This window comes from Xyrauchen texanus, chromosome 45, assembly GCF_025860055.1.
Source record: "Xyrauchen texanus isolate HMW12.3.18 chromosome 45, RBS_HiC_50CHRs, whole genome shotgun sequence".
Lineage (NCBI taxonomy): Eukaryota > Metazoa > Chordata > Actinopteri > Cypriniformes > Catostomidae > Xyrauchen > Xyrauchen texanus.
In genome coordinates this window covers 21,974,642-21,998,430 of record NC_068320.1, presented here as the reverse complement: position 1 = coordinate 21,998,430, position 23,789 = coordinate 21,974,642, and the positions used below count along the sequence as shown (strand labels likewise).

The 23,789-nt window shown below is 37.4% G+C and overlaps 2 protein-coding genes across 2 annotated transcripts in view; one reads left to right on the top strand and one right to left on the bottom strand.

Moving 5' to 3' along the window:
- Positions 1–7,721, top strand: part of camk1da (calcium/calmodulin-dependent protein kinase 1Da) — a 68,834-nt gene extending 61,113 nt beyond the window's left edge. The window contains exons 10-11 of the mRNA XM_052119084.1: positions 970–1,240; positions 2,516–7,721. Of these exons, the coding sequence (XP_051975044.1) occupies positions 970–1,240; positions 2,516–2,646 (402 nt within the window). The 3' untranslated portion in view covers positions 2,647–7,721. The remainder of the gene's footprint in view (positions 1–969; positions 1,241–2,515) is intronic.
- Positions 7,722–7,967: 246 nt separating this feature from the next.
- Positions 7,968–21,527, bottom strand: ccdc3a (coiled-coil domain containing 3a). The gene is made up of 3 exons (XM_052118727.1): positions 20,945–21,527; positions 20,317–20,491; positions 7,968–12,263 (listed from the first exon to the last, which is right to left on the bottom strand). Exons 1-3 carry the CDS (start codon positions 21,310–21,312, stop codon positions 11,976–11,978), a joined length of 831 nt encoding a protein of 276 aa, XP_051974687.1. The 5' UTR covers positions 21,313–21,527; the 3' UTR covers positions 7,968–11,975.
- Positions 21,528–23,789: the final 2,262 nt, after the last annotated feature.

Below are 23,789 nucleotides of genomic sequence, written 5' to 3'. Positions count from 1 at the left end.
AATTTCATTAAATTAAATAATAATTTTCAATTTTTTTTTCTAACTATACGTTATGAGCTTATATTAATTGTGGCACATCCACACAAATCTGTTTCTATATCCTAACATCATTGTTTTCCGAAGTATGCAGTAATGGAGTGTTTTCAAAAACTTGTTCTAGAGTGGATGAGAGGCATAAACGTAGCGAAATGCATTTTCAAATGAAAACATGCTAGTGTGGATGTAGCCTGTGATCCAGCATAGAATATTTGTACTTTTAAAAATGTAAGAAATGGTCACCAGTAACAGCAATTAAGATGTACACTTTAGCGTATGTCCTTATTGTTACCTTAAGCAGTAACACACCCCAATACTCAAGGGTGATAGAGTTACCTTCAAATGTCTGTGCCAACAGTATGTAGTTTTATTCAGGTTGCAAACTATAAATATATCAACTTTAACTAACTTGCTCGGCAAGATTCTCTCCTAAACTGTTGCTCTGCCATAACAGTACTTGACCTGAAAGAGAAAAATTACAGTAGAAGAAGAGTTTACGCTCAGCTGTGGCTCAGTTGGTAGAGTGGTTTGGCCACTAATCGCAGGGTTGGCGGTTCGATTCCTGGCCCACATGTCGAAGTGTCCTTGGGCAAGACACTGAACCCCAAGTTGCTCCCAATGGCTGACTAGCGCCTTGTATGGCAGCTCTGCCATTATTGGTGTGTGAGTGTGTGTGTGTGTGTGTGTGTGAATGGGTCGCAGTGTAATGCATTTGAAAACCGCTAAGGTTAAAAAAGCACTATATAAGTGCAGACCATTTACCATTTGCGTTGTGTTATGAATTGCAGTCCGACACATTTCGATGCTCAAAATCAAGCTTGATTAGTGTTTGTGTTCACGTAATTGCATAGAATATATTTTGGGCCTATTTGAGAATTGAGTTTCCATTTCACTTCTCTTTCTCCAATGACTTGTGGTATCTCTGTGTAACAGCAAGCCTTCAACGCTACGGCCGTGGTACGCCACATGAGGAGACTGCAGTTAGGTAGTAGCATGGGGAGCAGCATGGATGCATCTAGCACCACCAACCAGAACCGCATACTGAATGCAAACCAGACTCCAACCCTACCGCCGATCCAAACATCAAACCAAACACCAATTGTGACTGCAGCGCTTAACCAAAACCACAAACCTGCTCAGAAAGGAAATACAGTGCTTATCAACGACATGGCAACAGGCACCAACTCTAAAGCACACAAAGACTGTAAGTGACGTTCAGTGTATTGATTGTTGTTCAGACTCATTTGTTGGCCCTGGTGAAATCTGCAGACTTTTTCGCATTTTCTGTGCTGATCTGGGGGGAAAATCTGCAGAATTCTGCTGAATAATTTTCAGATTTGACCAAATCATTCTTTCAAAAGAACAATTTGCTCACAAATCAGACATGTCGCTATGGCTTGCGTGCAAGTTTTACTCACAAGTTTCACTTTAGCTATATCTAGCTGAGATATTTTTAGGCAGGGGACAACTAGAAAAATGTATATTCACTATTGAAATATACATGACTTTTAAGATTGTATCAATTTCCATTACTTTTTCAGGCCTGGAAATAATAATATAAAAATTCCCTGAAATTTCCAGGTTTTTCATGAATGCTGTAAATAGAATTGAGATTACTACACTTTCTTTTAGCTCAAAGAATTTTCAAATATGCCAAAATAATAGCAAAACCCCATGAAATGTTTTCTTTTCACATATTTCCTATTCTTTATCAATTCCTATTCTTATTAATAATATTAAACTTTAGATACCCCCATTAATGCAAGAAGATTGATTCATATTTTGGTCTGTTTTTCTGAAAAATAAAGACAATACATTTTTTAAATTATACAGTTTATAATATTAGCTAGGTCTCCATTTGCTTATTCCTATGCAAATTTGGGGATTTTGCATAAAAAAATGCTGAATGGAAATGCCAAGATGCAAATAAAATCTCTAAAATGCTCATAAAAACATATACTCTCACTTGAGGTGGATACTTTATTCAATAAGAACAAATGCACATAAACTACGATGGCAAACACATTTAGTGAAAAATCCCTTTATAATTTATAGGAATACAGATGCGCATCAAAAAAGTCATGCGACTTTGCCTCAACAAGCTATTCACACGCTTTCGCTCTAAGACATAAGGCATTTGCCAAACATGAGGTTTGTGAAAGCTTTTTGGCTGTGTGCTCAAACCGCAATTAATTTATTGCATTGAATAAAAGAGCCAGTGTGGCTTCCCCAGTGGCTACAACTTCCATTTTGTGCCAATTTCCCCCAAAGTGACGATTTTGTTCTCTTGTACAAATGTGATGGAAACGCTGCTTTATTTGCAAATACATTTTACAACATTCTGATTTTTTGCATAAATTAAATTCAAAATCTTGGATAGAAACATGACCACTGTAAAATTTTAGAGTAAACTAGCATAACTTCATGAATAAATAACCAGTAACCAGTGAATGATGTTGCACACCATTTGTTTCTGTAGGTACGGCACCTCCCCACACTTCTTGTTCTCTGGCATCAGCTGCTTCCTCCACCACCTCAGGGGCGGAGCCCTGCAGGCCACTCCCCCCTTCTGTTGCATCAGTTAGCACAGTGTTAACTGGGACCAAGTGACGCCAGATTCTGCGGGGAGAGAGCTGGGAGGCCACTGCTCTGTAAGCCCCGCCCCTCAGCCCACTCCCTGCCCTGCCATCGAAGGCAGAGGACTGATCCATCGCCATAGCAACCACAGAGAGGCTAAAAAAAAAAAAAAAAACTGTTTGACCTCCAGGCCACTAGAGGGTGCAGTGCATGCAGTGGCAGGCAAATTCCGTCAGAAGGCTTCCATTTAGAGAAGCAAATTTATGCGGCTGGACAAAACTGTGACGTTTATGCTATGAATATGCTATAAACCTTGCTAGCCATGTTACCTTGTGGAAAAAAAACAGAGATGTTGAAAACTGCTGAAGTTGAAAAACTGCAGAGGTTTCAGTGCAAAAGTGTCTGCATGATTGTGTCCACCCTTATAAGAGTGCGGCACCAATGTCAAACAATTCGTACTATATCTTAACACATCTAGCTCTTCCTTCTTTCTCTGCCCTGATTTCCCGGTTTACTTTATCTGCTCACAATTATATTGTATTTATTGTTAGCTACTATTTCTGATCTTTCGCATTTTTTTCCATGGATTTGTCATGCTGACCTGCAGAAGTGCTTTTAAAACCGTGTTAGACTGTTTTGCGACATTTTGGAGTCGAGACTTTATTTGTTTGCACAAAGGCTGTAAGAAAGAACGGTTATCTTGAATTACTGTAATATTACAGTATACTCGGGTACGGATGGGAGATTAATTTTTTGAGCCATTAAGATTGGATTTTAGCATCATGAAGTTTAAGATATCTGTTAAAACATGCAATATGTTTAATTGTTATCTTACTTTACTGGAATTTTTTAAAACACAGGGACTGTATGGAACAATCGCAGTTTGAAGAAGCTTGTTCCTGCTATTCTCCGATTCAAATGTTTCTTTGAATTCCACATACAGTCACAGTCAGTGTTAGATTATTGAATATAGTACATATGTTAATACTCAACACACACACACACACACACACACAATCTCCCAAAAAGCCATGTCAGCGTCTCTACACCCAGTGCACGAGTTCTCAGGTAATTCCGCACCTGCACTGGGCACCATAGTGATGGTATCTATCTTACTCCATGGTTCAAGATTGTCTCATCCAGCCAGGATAATGTGAAGACTGTGGATTAGGATGATGGACAGCTGTTTAAATTTCCCACAGCGTTCTCATAACGATTTTATGACAATTTGACCTGGTGGATAAACTGGTCAAATTGTCATACAATCGTGTTTGACAAAGGGGACGTCTTTGTTTTAAAGACACTTGTGGATATATTTGGCATTACATGTGCTGCCATAGAATTCATTTCTGAGTCTGAAGTAGTAAACAATACAAGGACTTTTTAGTGACTGTACACATATTTCCAGTATAATTCAAAGTGGCTGAATTTAAAGCTTTGGTTTAAGGGCTATTGTAAGTTAAGGATTATTCACTTCCTTGGAGATGGGTGACTGGTTTCCTGTCCCCAGATGGCTTTCATATCATGTGATGTTGGTTTAAAAGTGACTGATGTCTTTGCCCTTTATGATTTGTCAATATCACAGGAGGAAAACTTGTCTACGGACGCAGGTGTTTATAAGTATGTGACATTTTCCAAAGTGCCATGGAATATCTTCATGCATTTTTCATCAGTTTCATCTTGAATGTTTATTTCAGTGTAGACAAAAATGTGATGCTTTTGGCTGTGCATCCTATGCGTGGTTAAAGCTAATGGATTTGTTTTTCAGTTAGGTCATGCAGGCACCATTTTGTCTTGGTTTTTTACCCACGAGAGGAGTTTGTAATCTCAGAACAGATATACTCTGCAAAGCATTTCGGAAAATCACTTGGGCAAGATTTATGTTTTGTACATTACGAAATATGTTTTGTTTGAGGTTGTGCTTAGAAAACTGCACATTTATGTTAATACATTGAGTCACAGTGTTAGCATGAGGCATTTGTTAAGTAAAAGTTGTTTAAAGAAATACAAGTTAAGCTCTATCAATATTATCTGTGTCATACTGTTGATTACCACAAAAATCATTTCGACATGTCCCTTAGTTTGTAAAGATAAACATAAATCGTGGTCATTTCCTATGCCGTCTACAAGAAAATACATTTAGCAGATTTCCAGAGCATAATTTAGGAGCTTTTATTTTAAGGGGCCGTTCACATTACATGCATTTTCGTATCCATCTGGGATATATTTAAATAGTTTTTCTGTGTAAACATCTGCTAAACTGACATCTTTGACTATTGCGCTGCATCTCACATCACGTTTGTCCATCAACTACAATATTTTTATTGAAAAAATTGAGATGTGAGTATTAAGGTATCCATGATTGAACTTCTCTTGCTGATACATCATGGCAGATTAAGTCTTTATTTCACTAAAACGTGTTTTGAAAAGTCAGTCAAAAGTCATTGCGATACGGAGAAATGGCTTAATGGACAGTTTTTTCATTCTATTCAGTCCAGATTATTTTAGTTACTATTGACTATTGGGTTTTGACTAGAACATACATTATTTACATTTTATTTTGTTTCTATTACATTAAATAGTTCTAATTTTGAAGCTGTACATGTTGCAGTAATGAGAAATGAATCAGAAAATTCAAAAAAAAAATCTCAAATAAAACATGCAAGATGGAGCTCATGTATATATATATTTATTGTGTTCGACTTTCAGAATAGAATTTCATTTTCACATAGAAATCCTCACTGCCACAGTTTCATGAGAATTACCCATGAGCACTGCGTCTTTTTACATGATTCATAATTCCAGTGCGTGGAGTTTGCTTCATGTACTGTAAGCAGTAGCCTACTTTATGCAGACATAACCAAAGAAGCTGAAGGATTGCATATAATTTTGCACAGATGAAGTTAGTAAGCGATTTATCACACTACTCACCTGTTAAAACATATGATGTTGAAGTCTTGTGGCGATTCTTTTACTATTCCAGTGCAATGCCTTGTCTTATAGCCTTCCATTGTAAGTTATTACAAACTGAGGCACAAGTTGAAATTACTTTGTGGTAATCATCAGCATGACTGATTTTATTGATAGATCTAAACTTAAATTGAACCTGGAACATTCCAAGTGTTTTTAGCTCAGTGTTTATGTACTCTGTTTGTTCGCGTCACTTTCTTCAGTGTGTGAATTTGAATTTTTTTTAAGTGCAGAAAATTTGTAAAACCAAACGTTGGGGGATATATACACATACACACACGTTACTAAATTAATGGAAATGTATAATAAAGCATATAGTAAACACATGCACACATGTGCCATGGCTCACACATAACACACACATTCTGACCAACAGTAACTGCAATGATGAACAGTAAGTAAATCAAGGGTGAATCTGAATGAAATCTCTTTTCTATTTACTTAGATTCTTGTATCATTGTCTGTGTCCAGAGGAATCACTCTGTTTGTCCAAAGGCTTTGTAAATATATTGTGATGCGTCTACCATGTTGTTCCCGAGGAGATGATAGGTCTGTCTGTGTGTGTGTTTGTGTTAGTTTTGTGTGTTCTCCTGATCAGTCCTGTCTCTCATGTTGTTCTCTAAATGACACTGCCTTTCTCTGGAGTGCTGATGCAGTTATCTGACACATACCTAAATGTAATACACACCCAGTGTTGGTGATGTCACTTTGATAACACACCTGTACAATATATTTGATTGACGGCCTGGCCCTCGCAACAATTTGTCTTGCTCAATGTTGTGTGTTCCAAGGAAACCATGTTTATATTGTACAAATTTCACACAAGCAACATCTCTGTTCAAGATCTACGGTGAATATTTAATCGCTTTTAATGCAACTTTCCGGAACAATCCTTTCCCAACATTATCTGTTTTGGTACCAACTCAGGCATCACTTTTGCCTCTTACGATAAAAAAAAGCTGTGACTGACAAGTGTCTGTGCTACCCAGTAACTGTGCGGTTTTAAAACTCTTCCCTTGAATGTTGACTTATTAGTGAATTACCGCGAGGCATCGCGAGAGACAGAAAACACCTACAAACTTGCGACTGAATTGAATGATTTTATAAATAATTGCGAGCATGTTAAATGCGCTTTCTGATTTAACAAATTGTTTGAGTATTTTCAGAAGTCCTCACCATGTAACTATATGTATGAAGAAATATATATTTATATACACTAATCAGCCACAACTTTAACCCTGCCACACTGCAAAAAAAATTCAGGAATGGTTTGAGGAATATGACAAAGAGTTCAAGGTGTTGCATTGGCCTCCTAGATCTTAATTCAATTGAGCGACTATGGGATGTGGTGGACCAACAAGTCCGTTCCATGGAGGCCTCGCCTCGAAACTTACAGGACTTAAAGGATCTGCTGCTAACGGCTACCACAGGACACCTTCAGAGGTCTTGTAGAGTCCATGCCTCAACGGGTCAGAGCTGTTTTGGTGGCACGAGGGGGACCTACACAAATATTAGGCAGGTGGTTTTAATGTTGTGGCTGATTGGTGAGTAATATATACATACATACATACACACATACACACACACACACACACACACACACACGTAGTGTGTGTGTATATGTGTTTAAAAAAATGCAACTATGTCTTGTGATCCCTGCATCGCTGTCACAACCCTGTCAGAAATAAAAGTTGCCCAGTGAAATGTAAATTATATACTCATATGCATGTGACAATGATAATCCATAATTTGGGAGTGGCATACGAATACTAACTTTACTGTGACGTGAATCTTCTGTTCATATGGGGCTTGTATATCCAATGCCTTTGACAATCATCTGCACATATCAGAGTTTATATTCCATTGCTGTAAAGCAATGGGGAATTAATATTTTTTTTTTCTTTTCTTTTTCCTTAAATAAATCCTGAATGATCATGATTTGTCTTTCTGTACCAGTAAGATTAAAAGACAAAATGGTTTGTTGATCTTCACAGGCAAGATCCATGTTGTCTTTCATTAGTGGTCAGTCAGGCTGGACATTGTCGGTCTCCCACTATCTCAGTGCTTCAGGCTCTACCGCCTCTTACTGACTCAAAACAGACTGTCCAAGGAAAGAGACCATGTGAATGTCATTCAATCATGCATGACCGCTTACAACCCCAGGCATCCACGCCTGTGTCTAGCCAACATTTTACACATTTGCCATGTCAGGGAGGCCAAGTTCAAAATGAAGCTTTCCAAGGCACAGTCACTTAAAATTTTACGTAGGTACTGTTACACTACCATTTTCGTAAAGTAGTTAGTTACACTACAGAAAACTAACACTGAAGCTATATAAACAGTATATTTTATTCTATTCTACTGTGAAAAGAATAGGGTTCAATACAAGTTAAGTTCAATCAACAGTGTTTGTGACAAAATGATAACCACAAAAAGTCATTTAGATTCACCAAAAATGGTTACAGTACGGCACTTACAATGGAAGTGAATGGGGCCAGTCCATTAACATTAAAATACACAGCATTTCAAAAGGTCTTGAAGACATTAACATTATATGGGTTAACATGATTTAGTGTGATAAAATAGTTTAGTAACCGGGATTACAGGGTTTCATTGTAATGACAACAAAAGTTGTTATATTGAATATACCTTTACACAGATAAGGTTTCAAAGCAATTTTATAACATGAAAATCATGCTTACACATCTCATTTTAATGCTTTGTGGCTACACTTCTGAAACAATGTGTATTTTTGCATGAATGGACTTAACCCGTTCTCTTCTACAATAAGTGCCTTATAGTAACCATAATTTTTGATTTTGGTTGAACCCAGAACATTCCTCGAAAAGGGTTTCCCAGGTTATTTATACAGGAGGCAAATCTTTAACTTTGTCTTTTACAGCTGCATATTTGACAAACAAATTAAATTGCATCATGGGTATAATCATTCTGAATGGTCAACCATATCAGAGGAGATTTTAGGCTGTCAGGCTGCTCTTGCTTTCATGCACTGATTCCAATTAGTTAAATCTCAATTAGGCTACCACACATTAAAAAACACACTACTTTAAAATATAGAGTACTTTATACATTACATGCATCTAAATAGTGCACAATAGTAAAACATTGATTAAATAGCAGTTTATATGAACCACCACTGGAATACATTAAAGTATTACAGTGACTTTTGGTCCAAACAGATCCGGTGCTTCCCTTTGTTCTATGCTATGGGTACTTCTACAGGCCTGACAGTATCTTAAACATCTTACAGATTTCCTTTGGTAGAACACATTCTTTCTCTTTTCACGCTGTCTCAGGGACTGGCGGAATTTCCCACTCATTATCCTCTTGAAATAAATAACTTACAACCGCACCTTCACAGCCCATGTCAGTGTGCAGTTCACCATGTGACCTGCAGTTTATCAAACATACAAGTGGGAAATTGTGAGTCATGCAAATGTTAGTTTTCTAAGGCAACGAAAACTTTTTCAGAGCACTGTGATTAACTAAAGAGCCACTGGGGGTCATTCCAGTGGATGCCCGTAGCTTAAAAAAATTTAACTTTCCCAAATAGTGGCATACAGAAAACAGGAAGAATTAAGCATGTATGTTGGCTTACACACTTCTTAGAGACTATCAGAGAGTATTAGCCCATATTGCTTTATAATATATTTTTTTGTGCTAGTACATACTGCCTAACCCAACATGTGTGCATGAACAAACCTCCCCAGTCATTTCATATCAAACAAAACCATATAAAAAAAGAGTGCATATAATCTCACACAACTCGCATGACGGTAACCAAAGCAAACAAATGAAAGCTACTAAATACTGTGCCACTACTATGGTCAAGTGCAAGTCAAATCAACAACAGCACTTTAAAAGCAATATCCTGCAATTACTAAATGAACAGTGTGCTTTGACTACAGCCAATCAACATCACATTAGAATTGAATCAGACTGACTCACCAATGAAGCCCACTTGAATTTGCATGACGGTCGTACATTTGTGCAAACATCTGCTTGTCCATTTATAAACTCGAAAGCATGGTGAGGGAGATTACTCAAATTACTTTGAAGACAAATAAATGTGCTTGTCGGCCATCTTGGCAATGCTATCATGTATTTAATTACTAGTCACGCAACTACAGCTCCTATCTACCTGAGTGGAGAAATAATTTATTTTCCAAAACTGTTACTTCTTTAGCTCAAATTAACCTAAAAACTGTATTTTTCAGACTGGTTGAGCAAATGTGTATCAGCATTCCAATGCAAAGACCAGGCGATGCACTTACCAATATGGCAATTGGCTCTTTTAGGTGAAAGGCGGGATTTCCTTTCCTACTGCCACCATTTTGAGCATTACAATTTCTCCCATTCGTTTTCAAGAAGCGATCCGTCTTATACTGTCTCTAGTTTAACATCTGTTGACCCATGGCATACTATGTAAAGGTTTTAGTACAATATGTTGCTCACATATGGAGCACTGTGACCGTGAGTGCATGTACAAAAAATACACAAGACGTGCTTATTTTTCATGAAAAACTCTTAAGGGTACTTAAAGAATCGTAATTGTTTTTATGCAATATATTTTGGGGGGTGAAATACAACCAGAACATATTTTTCACTCAAATAGTAACAAAATCTAACTTCACATGTTATTTAATCAAGTTTGTGGGGAAATCTTTTTATTATTCCTTAAAATTAATTGATGATAATGCCATGTATTTTGCAAACAAAGTGCGATCTAATGTAGAGACACCACTGGCTATCATCAAGTGACTAAACCTTTAATATTGTCCTTAGACCTCTATCTCTGGATTATTTCTTTGTTAGTTTAACTTCACTAACTGTTCACCATTCCTTCAATTCATCCTGCTATGAATGTCTCTTTATTCCTGATATTTTATCACATGTACAGCTCAAACACTTTGATAACAGACTCAGACTGTGTTTATAGTGGATAAACTTCAGTCACATATGTTTTCAGAGAGATCAGCTGGGGTTAATGTTTATGAGATCACTTGATAATGTTTGCTTGGATTGGAGAAGAGTTTGGAATGAGACTGACATGAGTCTAGAGTTTCACTTAGATCTTTAATTTTGCATCGTCAGCACACTAATATGCTGTTGTGGTGGTTTTGTGTGACAGCCATTGAACAGCTGTCCTTTTAAGTTCATTGTTAGTTCACACTGAGTAATTATAGCAGATTAAGATCCTACCGTTTTCTAAATTGAAGAAATGATTAAATCAAAGCTTTCATTTCCTCAATGTGTGTGTGTGTGTGTGTGTGTGTGTGTGTGTTTTAAAGATACATCATCTGATATTACACTTATAGTTCTGCCTCCTCATAACCTGAACTCCTGCAGTGATTTGGGAATTTCTCACATGTTAAACACACATTCTCCCCTTGCTCCTCTCTCTGCTCAGCAGATGAAAGGAGAAATCACACAGTTCAGCTTTAAAAAAAAAATCTTGTTCTTGGTATTTGCAATCTGAACCAAAAAAATGATCTGTTACAAAAGTTTAACTGAATAAATGTAGCGTATGAAAAGAACAAAACATTCTTTATGTACATTAAGGGAAAAGGAGATTTTTGTAATTTAGCTCCCATCCTATCTAGCGTCCCATCTAAACTGTCCTCGCTGTTTGTTTGAAAGACCGATCACAATTCAGTATGTCAATATTGAATCATTGCAATCAGATATATTTTAAAAGTTGAACATGCCTTACATCAGTGTGCGTCTTTGGGAGATAGTAAAATTTAAGTCTTAACATTTTTTACAAGCAAATTACTTACTGAGTATAAATGTCAAAAATCATAAACAAAATTTAAATAGCACACCTAAGGCAGAAAGTATACACAAAACAAAGTTTAAAGTTTAGGTTATGCATCGGGAGCTGAATTAATCACAGAAAAATTGTGGAGGAAAAAAAACAATAAATAGAAGTGTAAGAGGCAGTTCAGACCAGACGTGTTCTTGCTTTAAAAAACCTAGACGCAGTGGAACAAATGAAACAGAAAGCATGTGTGTGAAATGTGAAGCTCTATTAACTTGACAGCCGCTTATCAGCAAGACATGGCGCAATGGTCAAAAACGTTCGTCTAGCACATGTTTGCATAGATAGATTTAAAAATGTGAAACGTGCAAAAACACATTCGGTCTGAACAGCTGCTAAGGGGCTTTAATACAGTGCTGCCTTCCAGTGCAGTGAAAAGAGTTAAAAGGTGAGCAGAACTTATTATGATAGCAGTAACGGATAGGCATGATATTTTCTGAAAAACAGACTACCCTGCAGTCTGCATGAGTCCATGTGTTTGTGTGTTTTCATGTGTGCATGTTAATGTGCTGAGTTCAGATGTACTGTGTGTAAGTGTGTATATTAGAGCTCACTGTCCATGTGTGTATCTGTGTCGTGAAGGGCTGTGTTGGGGTGGAATGGCATTGAGATGATGTCCAGCTTGTCTTTCTGCAGTATTAAGGCACTCTTGCATATCCTGTCGTTCCCTCTCCGCACGGCGAGAAGCTTTCCGGGTTTTCCGTAAGGAATGCCTCAGTTTCCCCACTCGCTCTTTTAGTTGCTTATTCTTCCTCTCCAGCTCGGCAACACGCTCCTGAAGCTGCCCAACCCGCTCCTCCTCCTCAAACAACACCTTCTGCACAGAGGCGCACAACAACTGAGAGAGAGAGAGAGAGAGACAGAAATATTGTTTTTAACAATGGGGGGCCTTACAGTCAAAAGCATTTTGCATGATTAGACTAACTGTGCTCCAGCCAAATCATAAAGCCGGAATGAAGGTCAGCATACATCATGACATCATTTCCAAGCCCTGTCAGCTATTACTTTCTGTTGAGCGCTGCCTTTCTTCTCTGGGACCCTGCACATGCCAGATTGTATGCGTGTAATGCAGACAGTTCAAAAGTGACCTGCTGTTATCCTCACAGTAGTGACAAGAAGAGCCATGCTGTGCATGTGTGCACATGTGGCGCGCTTGTTATTGCATGTCGGCGACTGTGTATTTGAGCAATAGGAGGCCTCATGTTCTCCCCTGTATGAAAATAACATAGTATGACTACATTATAAGTTGATATGATTAAAAGTATCTGCCAAATGCAAAAGTTATTTCATGCTTACCTTAAAGGATTAGATCACCCAAAAATGAAAATTCTCTCATTTACTCACCCTCATGCCATCCCAGATGTGTAGGACTTTCTTTTTTCTGCTTAACACAAATTAAGATTTTAAAAAGAATATCTCTGTAGGTCCTCACAATGCAAGTGAATGGTGGCCAGAAATATGAAAGTACAAAAAGCAGACTCCAGTGGTTAAATCCATTACTTCAGAAGCGATATGATAGGTGTGTGAGAAACAAATCAATATTTAAGTGCTTTTACACTATAAATCTCCATTTTCACTTTCATATATGAAAGTCAAATGTGGCACTTGTTTAGTTTCACTTTCACATCTGAAGGTAAAAGTAGAGATTTATAGTAAAACAGGACTTAAATATAGATTTTTTTTCTTACCCAGATTTATCATATCTCTTCTGAAGATATGGATTAAACAACATAAGTCATATGGATTACTTTTATGCTATGTTTATCTGCTTTTTGGACTTTCAGATTTCCAGCCACCATTCACTTGCATTGTAAGGACCTACAGAGCTGAATATTCTTCTTAAAATCTTTGTGTTCTTTAGAAGAAATTCATACATATCTGGGATGGCTTGAGGGTGAACTATCCATTTATACACATAAGTGTTTGTCTGGTCCCTTTACTATACACACAAAAAGTATTTGCCAACTATAATGCATTTTCAGGTGCATTTTTACCCTTAAGCATATTTTACACTTTATATAAAATAATCTATTTAAAATATGAATGTATAAAAAACAACCAAAATAATTAACAATGGCACACACACACACACACACACACACACACACACACACACAATTTAACACCAAGGACTAACTGAAAATAATTTATTCAACCAAATTATCAGAAATATAAAAGCGCATATATGTTTGCATGACTACTTTTTAAACAAGGGTCTATGTGCAGAGAACAAAAAGCAGAGAAAACAGTGAGAATGGAGGGATAGGAGTATGACTGTTGTTTTGTCCTTCTGTCTAAACACAAAATGCACTGCTGTAACAACAACAACACTCTCCAAACAACGACTCTTGCCAAGGTGCACCAAACTAAACACCAGAGCCAGACAGAAATATGGACACTAACACACCTAAAACAACACAAACATGCTGGAATACTCCACACATGAGACCTGATGGTAGTTCTTTTGTTTGTAAAACTATATTTGGCAAATATATTTTAGAAAAACAGAAAAAAAAATATTTCTCTATGTGTGTTTATTAACTATACGAGCCAAACACATGTGGTTTTGCTTCCAGGCCCACACTGGACCCAGCTGTGTTGCAAATAAGACAGAGGAAAGAGTCACTATTGTTAAGATTAAATCCCCTGTCTAGATTGGGGTAAATCATAACAAACGTAAAGGAGTCCTTTATGAATACAGGAATCCTTGATTCCTGACACACACACACACACACACACAAAGTGTATATTTACAAAACAGAGGAAAGGGGAGCAGCAGAAACTTTAGGAGGGAGAAAGGCCAAAACAGTAAACAGAACTATCTGGAGGGAAAAATCTTACCTGACATTTAAAAAAGAAAAATTAAAGAACAAAGGCTTGCCTCCCTCACAGGCAACACATAGGAGAGAAAGTCTTTATATTTACATTTATTTACAAGTAACCCACCTCCCTACAAAAGCTCCCAATAGTAGCTAACAACTTTAAGCATTACAACACTACCAGTTAACATCTTTAATCAATGCTAAAGCACAATACAACAAGTCAGGAGACACAACGGTGCTCAGCACATTTGAGACAGAAGAGAGGAATCAGAGAATGGGGTTTCCCAGCAGCTTTTATCCCCACAGCTCATAGCCAGACCAATCCAGGCTCCTCTCCTTAGTGGTCTTACCTGGTAGTCATTAGAGTGATGGAGCAAATGACAGAGAAGATAGGAGACAGAAAACAGGGAAAACACAAGCACACACAAAAGACATTCCCACGCCAAAATACACAACCAAAAAAAGATATAAAATACCCATTTGAATACGTCTTAGGACGTAACGCTATAAAAATAGAGAATAAGAAGAGATATAAGAATGTATTCAGAGAAGATAGATTTATTTGGTAACACTTTACAATAGGGTTCCTTTTGCTAACATTATGAAACATGTACTAACAATAAACAATACATTTACATCATCTAGCATTTAGCGTTATTGCAAAAGCAGACAGCAACTCTAAACAAATAAATAGCGACTACCGTATTTATTATGGATTGACTATTTTTAATGTATTGTCGAGCTGCTTAAAATACATTCTTTTACAGCATTTGTCCACCATTCACAACATTCAACCATGCACAATAAAATATTAGGATATTTTGGGCAGTGAAATGTTTTGTTTATAACTATAGATTATAAATAAATGTGTTATTCAATGACAGAATTTGTGTATGAAGCTAAACTTCATGTTACGAGATGAATTTAGTTGGTTATGATGTTTTTATTTTAAATTTGTATTTTTTTGTAAACCACTGGGTAACTTATGCATGTCTTTTTTTTAGCATATATCTCTGACTGTTTTGAAGGACAATTCTGTTAAATTTATGACTCAAAATTATTATTCTCCATGTTTTTTCGGTTAAAGAAGAGCTCAATTAAATTTATTTGGTAAGTATTTGAAGATTTCAGACTGATTGCAGACCAAGCAAATATATATATATAAAAAAAATTCTATCTTTTGCGGCAGCTGCTGCAAGACGCACACAGATGCATCAGGGATTTAGGTACATGAGCAACATGCAAAACTGCCCTGCATTGTGCGGTTTCCTCCAAATTAACTAGAAAACATGTCTGTGATGACATGGCCCTAATATTATCAGTGGACTTTTCAGATTCATAAACAGATTCATTCTATTCGGACTCGGCCTGTTATGGACTCGGAGTCGGACTCAACTCGGACTCGATTGTTTAAAAACTTGGACTTGACTCGGACTCGACTTAGGTGGACTTGAACCCAACACTACCATCATGGCAATGGTTTCCCTGATGGTAGTGGCCTCTTTCAGCAGGATAATGCACCCTGCCACACTGCAATAATTGTTCAGGAATGGTTTGAGGAATATGACAAAGAGTTCAAGGTGTTGTTCAAGGTGTTGCATTGGCCTCCAAATTCCCCAGATCTCAATCTGATTCAGCAACTATGGGATGTGGTGGACCAACAAGTCCGATCCATGAGGCCCCACCTCACAACTTACAGGACTTAAAGGATCTGCTGCTAACGGCTTGGCGCCATATACCACAGGACACCTTCAGAGGTCTTGTAGAGTCCATGCCTCAAAGGGTCAGAGCTGTTTTGGTGGCATGAGGGGGACCTACATGATATTAGGCAGGTGGATTTAATGTTGTGGCTGATCTGTGCTTATTGATTATTGTTAGTTCTAGTATGGAACCTTATACTAAAGTGTTACCATCTTTTTGTTGGTCAAATTTTGACCAAGTTCTGCAGAATCCTAGAAAATATTTGATGAAAACGCCAAAAATATTTGAGATTTTATTATGTAACAAATGCAATTGAGTTTTTCACATTTGAGTTTAATCATATATAATAGGTGTTTAAGATGATATAATATGCAGGAAACAGGGGTGATGTGACTAACTGGCTGGCACAGTGTTGGATACAGTCACAAGAGCACAACGCCCCTAAGGCTACCTCAAATAATCCTCTTCCCAAAGCTTGTGTGTAAAACAGCTCTAATTATCTGTGAGGTTCCTGGGCCTGCTAATAACCCCCACCTGTTTCTGCTTAACAAACACACCGTCATTATTTTTACCTTCTTTACCTTCTCCTTTTCCCATGTCTGCATCTGTTTATTGCAGACATGGGAAATCACAGACGTGATCAGTAAAGCACGCTGTGTGTGTGCACATTTCAAGATCTGAAATACTTGCACTGGAATTATGGAATAAACATGAAAAGTAATATCCAATATTTTAACTCCTGTATATTCACAGCACATCACAGATGCTGCCGATAGAGCTTAACTCATTTTGGACCCTGATTTTCTTTTAATTGCATCCCGACAGGCTGACCATCACATCTGTTTAGCACAGTGGACACCTGTTAGAGTAACCCTGCACCTCCTCAGGTCACTGCATGCTTGGACACACACAGTTCTGACTGCCCATGATACATTGAAGTTTTCGCTAATTGTTTTCCAAACCTCACATTCTGAATGTGAATTTTGTCCAAAGGCAAATATTGCATTACAGCTGTGATAAAACAAGCCTATCAGGGCAAAATCTGACTTATTATGCATTAGTTCTTTGTCTACAGTGGCCCCCAAAAGTATTTGGACAAAATGCATCAATGTCAGTGTATTAGATAACAAAAAAATGATGTGACTGTTGTGACATTTTTGTGGTTCCTTACACGAAGATATGTAAGATATGGGCAATGTGTGAACAATACGATTTTTAAGGTAAATGCTCTATCAAGATTTAAATCAAGAAAACCTCCTTGCCCTAAACTTTAAGCCCAAACCTAACCGATAGCATTATAAAAGAAAATGTGACTTAAAAAAAATATTTCTATAGCAACCGTGCCGTTTTGTGGTGTTTCAATGGCATGAAATTTAGGACTTGTTTCCCTGTTGTTTGCATGGCAAATGCAACACTCTATCAATTGAGGTACCTAGCAATCTTGTGAAAGATTGCAAAAGAGATCTTGTAAATGTACAGATTTCAGATTTGACTTGATTACGATTCACAGACTCTTGAATGAATTGCTTCTCATTTCAATCTTATTTGATTAAATTCGAATTAATTTAGCTACCACTAGGTACGTTTACATTTATTCATTTAGCAGATGCTTTTATCCAAAAACGACTTACTGTACAAATGAGGAATAAAGCAAAAGAGGTTAGTTTTTAGGAGGCAATAACATGAGAAGTGCACCAATGCAAAGTTTCAAATTGCTCAGAGAAATACAAGTAGGGAGGAAGCTGAGATACAGTGGTAAAAGTATGGAGTGAGTAAGAAGTTAGTGCATTAGTAGGATTGGGCCAAGTGCTCACGAAACATATGCGTCTTTAGATGTTTCTTGAAAATAGTTAAGGAATTAGCTGCTCGGGTGAAGCTTGGAAGGTCGCTCAACCAGTAAGGAACAGTGGAAGTGAAAGTCTGAGAAAGAGATTTGGTGCCTCAGTGAGATGGCACCACGAGGCGCCACTCACCCGCCTATCGCAAGCTTCTGGAGGGCACATAGACTTGAAGTAGCGAGTGTAGATGGGGGTGCGGAATCAATGGCTGTTTTGTAACCGAGCATCAATACCTTGAACTTGATGCAAGCAACCAATGGCAGTCAGTGCAGTTTGACAAAGAGGCAAGACGTGCTCTCTTGGGCTTGCTGAAAAGCAATGGGCCACCACATTCTGGATTAATTGCAAAGGTTTGACTCTAAATGCAGGAAGTCCTACCAGAACAGCATTGCAGTAGTCCAGTCTAGATATTGACCAGAGCTTGGACAAGAATCCTTAGTTAGGAAAGGTCTGATCTTCCTAATGTTGTACAGTGCAAATCTGTTTGAGTGAGCTGTCTATATTTCTGTAATAATGTCAATTTTGCTTTCATGTGAAAGAATTTCTCTAATACTGTGAATTATAAAGGGATCCGTCTAATTGGTACATTACAAAAATATTAACAACAGGGCAACTATGCAGTTCACTTGCTATTTATTTACTGTAACAGATATAACCTACTAATCAACACAACCAAACTGAAGTCAATTTTAAAATAAAAGATACATTTTGGGATTTAAAAAATGTATATCAGCGTTGTTCAAATGAAGATTGTGATAAATAGAAAAATAAAAAATTTTAACAGACCCCTAGTTTAAAAGTTGATTGGAGGGTAACTGGCTCTCGCCCTTACATTTTCCTCTGGTATATTACTCTCCATAAATCTGTCTCTTTAAACTCTACTGTCTATTACTGTTTTTGGTTAGTTTAGCAGACTAGTTGTCTGTCCATTCTGTCTTCTCCTTGTGTTTGGATTAAAATAACTCCTCCTCCAAGACAGCAGACCACAGTCCAACTAATGAGCAGTGCTATGGAGCTTTCCGTTTGATATTTCAATGTACCGCAGCCTAATCTCATTAGAGACTAATAACAGATCCATCTCTACTTGAGACTGTCTATGAGTATGTCTCATGACAGTTTTTGCTTTCTTTATTCTCTGTCTTAGCTTTGTTTTCAGTGGCAGATGTGACTCAGTATGTTTAGATGGGACAAACTGTCAGTGTGTGAGTGTGTGCATGTAAGGTGAAGCAGCTCTAGCTGGGAGGTCTTTAATCCGGTGTCTATCAAGTCGAAAGAACTCTTGAAATACTTCAGCAAACTGCGGTGATGAACAGTCACAGAAGTCAACACAAAGACCACCAAAGAAAGGGACATGTGTGTCTAAGTGTGTGTGTGTGTGTGTGTGTGGTGTGTGAACAAGCAGCAACATTTACCCATGAAAACCTGAACATGTTAGGTTAATTTGCATTAGTCTCACTTCTTGTGTTACGCACACCTTTTTTTTTATCACCTGAGATAGCCACAGCCAATCAGATTCCTTGCTTCTTTACTACATTGACTATTTTGCCTCAAGCCATTAATGAGCACTACTGGAAATCTAGTTGCTGTTTTACTGTTTGGATGTAACCCACATACATTTATTTTGACATCCCACCTTTTCTTTAAAAAAAGGCAAAAATCGAAGTTACAGTGAGGCGCTTTCATTGGGAGTCAATAGGGTCAATCTTGGGAGGGTTAAAAGGAAGAGATGTAAAGCTTAGAATTGTATAAAAGCACTTACATTATTTTCACTGTTAAATGTGAATGTTATTTGCTGTAAAGTGGTTTAAATGATCTTTAAATGATCTTACAGTTGTTTTAAGGTTTACAGCATTACATCCTCATGACAATGCAGTTGTAAAACTGGAAATAACTTTACACAGAAAAGGTTAGTAAATGATTTTAGCACAGTAAACTCATGTAAACAAGCATATTGTTTACATCTTGTGGCTATACTTTTGAAACTATTAACTTATATAAACTTTTATGGATTGGCCCCATTCCCTTACACTGTAAGTGCCTCACCATAACCCAAATTTTCAGGGACACGTCCAAATACATTTTTTTGTGGTAATGAACATTATGCCACACATGCTGTTTATTGAGCTTAACTTGTATTGAACCTGGAACATTCCTTTAAACAGCAGGGCAGGTTTGGACTGCTGCACATGTGGGGAACATAACAGGTAAAAAAAAGATGCAGTTGTGCACACAGATGCTCTTGTCTCCATAAACAGGCATTTATTAGCCTCTTGAATTTACAACTGAGCTGTCTCAAAATACTGAACACACTCCGCCTGTTTGCCTGTAAAAATGCATACAAGCAAATATGCATACCGATGATCACCTTTAGCAGATTTATGACTTTCTTAACTTTTGGCATGGCAGAGAATATATCATTTTCTGCATACCAATTTTTCAACCTACTTAAGGACAGGTCCATCCATCCCTCACACTTAAGTGCATATTGAGCCCATCTGTGTATTTGTGTGTCTGTGTGATGATGTCTTACCCTGCTGTCTTCTTGGCTCTCCCAATCACTATTAAAGTTGTGCATCATCTGTCCGCCAGAGCAGTTTGAGAACTGAAAAAGGCTGGAAAACATTTGTCTGTTCTCCAGTGTATCAGGGAATATGGCATCCTGAAAGTTAACTCCATGAGGAAGCATGTTGTAGTTTTCATCCATCCTGTATAAGACACACACATATTAATAAACTTCAATAAAATGTTAAGTTGGGGTCTCCGGTCCACTCTTAAGGCCTATTCACACCAAGAAGGAAACAATAAATGAAAAATTAATCACTTACAAAAAACTGGGCAAAAAGGATCTCAATTTGTTAAGTTATAAATTGGTTTTCTTTTTATACTTGCTGTCTAACACATTCAAATACACACTTAAAACACAGGTTTGTCATTGTGCTCCCAAAATCTCGGTTTCCTCCTGCATGCCCCGTCATAAACATTGAGCAGGATTTTACGATAGTAACACTTATTGTAGGTATATAAAACAAAAACACAATTAGTGTATTCTTACCAGACACGTGAAGCACACATTAAATTACAGGACAAAAACAACATAATTTTCTAACAAAAAACAAAAACATAAGGAAGTCATCTGTGTCCACTTGTAGGACACCCACCTTAGGAAAAAGATGTAGGAGTTGTTCTCAATCACCGTGTGTGACTGACAGCTGAAGTACCCGAGTCCCGTGAGGTTGAGGCGCGAGCCCGCTGGCACCTCCAGCATGCTGCCCCACGCCTGGTCGCATAGCAACTCCACCTCCGCCACGTACAGCAGCCCGTCCTCCGCGCGCTCCTGCTGTTGGTATGGCAGGTAGTTGTACAGGCTTGACGCATACGGCTCCTCGTGGATGGCCAGCACCTTGGCGTACACGATGATCTCGGCGAGTTCAGCCCGACAGCCCTCGCTGAGGGGTCGCCACTCGGTGGGCAACTGGCATGCAAAAACAACCCAAAAGTTCAGCGTCAGTAGAAACGCAAGGTGCATCTTTCCGGTGTCCACGCGCGCACACGCGCTTGCTTATTTCCCTTTATTTCGCAGTTTTAAACGCAAGGGAACAGCAATAAATGCAGTTTAAATGCTTTAAAAACAAACTCGGACAAGTCATACAATAAACTGCATGAGAGCATATTTAAAAAGCAGTAAGTGTTCAATGGATAGTCGTGGCGTATTGACTGCTGCTGGCTCACAAATAAGTTCCACTTTCCACGTCCTCGGTCCTCCTCCTGGATCCATCACCACTAAAGTTCGTCTCAGGCCAATCGGACAGCTTTGAAGTTTGGTCAGCCAATAGGCATGCAGTCCCCAGCAGCTATCCAACTGCACAGTGCATTCCAGGACAAGAGTTTGGACAAATTAAAATAATTTTTATTTTAAAACACATTTTAATAATACAGACAGAAAATACAGCATTCACTTTCTCCAAAACTGTTTTGAAGAAGAACAAAAAATAAATACAAATAAAAAAATACATACATACCAGTATATAGGCTACAGTAGAACAGGAGACACTTTATTATCACATTTCTTGATAAATCATTAACAATCATCATATAATGTCTAACAGATCAATGACATATCAGTAATTCATGCACATCCAAATGTGAATGAAAGTTTCATGACATGCTATTTGAGTGTACATTAACCAATCTGCATGATTATTTTAAACCATTATAATGTTCACAATGTAATATCCTCATTGATCAAACAAACAGTCACGCTATTAGATCAAATACTGCTCTTGGGTTGAAACCAAACATTTTATTTTGCTCACAAAATAAACTTGTAAATGTATGTAGGCTACATTTAACTTTTATACATTGGGTGACACTTTATAAGTACTTTCATCGATAAGTCTTTAACAAACATTATGCAGTCCTAATGTCTAACATATTAATAACATCAGCAATTCATGCACATAATATGAAAATGAAAACAAATAAGTTAGTCAAAGTTTTATTGCATTTCTGTTGATTTTTGAGTGTACATTTATTAACAATCTGCATGATTTTATTAATAAAATTATTGTGTTTGCAATGTGTCTTTAATATTATAAGATTATTACCAGATATGACAGATTATAATTTCTTTTAGAATAAACTTTACAATTAAAATTGTGGTTTGAAATCTTGTTTAATTGTTCTTGGATGAAAATGTGTTTTTTTTTTTTTATAAACAAAAAGTGGCCTTTTACTCTGAAAATTAAGCTGTGAAGATATGAGACAACATTGCTTTTGTTGTTGTTGTTGCTTGTGTTTTTGTATTGTTTTAACAACTGCTCTCAAAATGCTAATGTATTCTCATGGTGTCTTCAACATTGCTTTCTAATTAAGTTTAACGTGTTAATTAATCTTTAGCGTGTAATAAAAATCAACAAATGTCCTTACACCGCCTGCTTTGATGCCATTCATTCCTGTCTCAGTGGGTCTCTCTAGTGCAGTAAACAAGTCATTACATCATAATATTGAAGCAAAATTATTTATAATAATAATAATAATAATAATAATAATAATAATACTTATTATTATTATTATTATTATTGCTTTGTTGTTTTTATTGTACCCTTTAACGTCTCTGCACACTCTAGGCACTATATTCTGTATTTGTGGCTCCATCTAGTGCAACAACAAAGTCATTACATAATACTAAAAATACTAATAAAGAAAAGCCGAAAAGCGTCTTCGTTTGCACCAGTTCGTCACGCGGATTGACCTCAGCACAATATGGTAGAACAACTGATTCTCCCCCTGGCTCTTTGTTTGTTTAATATGCTGTATTCTGTATTAATGACGTTTTTGTATGTTCTTACTATTTTTTTTGTTAAACTTCAATAAAAAATTTTTTAAAAAAATGTTAAAAAAAAAAATGGTAGAACAACCGCACAGGAAATGCTAAATGCTAAATGCTCAGGCGGCGGAGGGATAGAGATCTCCACGCTTTTACCAAATAGTGATCGTAACGGTCTACAAGCGTGTTACGACAGTAAGTCACCGTTTGCGGATACAATACAAATAAAAGGAGGAGAGCCGTAAACTGACACAAACCTGTCGCAAAATTACCCGTGTCTTCTCTTAAAAACAGTGAATTATAGTAATAAACACCACAGATAGTTCATTCCAAAGGGATTTTTTATGTAACATTTTTGAAAGATTAGCGGTTAGGTGGTCAATTCCTTAAGTAATTATCTTGTTTCCTCACAAAACCAGTTTATTCAGCACACTGAAGCATCTCCTCCATAGACATCCATTAAAAACGGCCTTTGGTCTCCTTGCGAGTGTACCGCCCATATAATGTACTGCATTGGTGTTGCTAACCTTGTAGATTGACTTGGTAGAAGGGCTCTGGGAGGGAAATCCCGAGCCGCAGTGTGACGCCACCATCAGCTGGTTCACATGATAAACGGAAGCGGATGTATAGCATTTTTAGAGTCCTATTACAGTGGATAGACCTTTACCTTACCTTTA

Coding starts and splice junctions, on each gene's coding strand:
- ccdc3a (XM_052118727.1), bottom strand. CDS start 21,312: ATGCACCTTGCGTTTCTACTGACGCTGAACTTTTGGGTTGTTTTTGCA. Junction 20,492..20,944: donor TCCTACATCTTTTTCCTAAG/GTGGGTGTCCTA, acceptor TGTCTTATACAG/GATGGATGAAAACTACAACA. Junction 12,264..20,316: donor AGAGCCAAGAAGACAGCAGG/GTAAGACATCAT, acceptor TCTCTCTCTCAG/TTGTTGTGCGCCTCTGTGCA.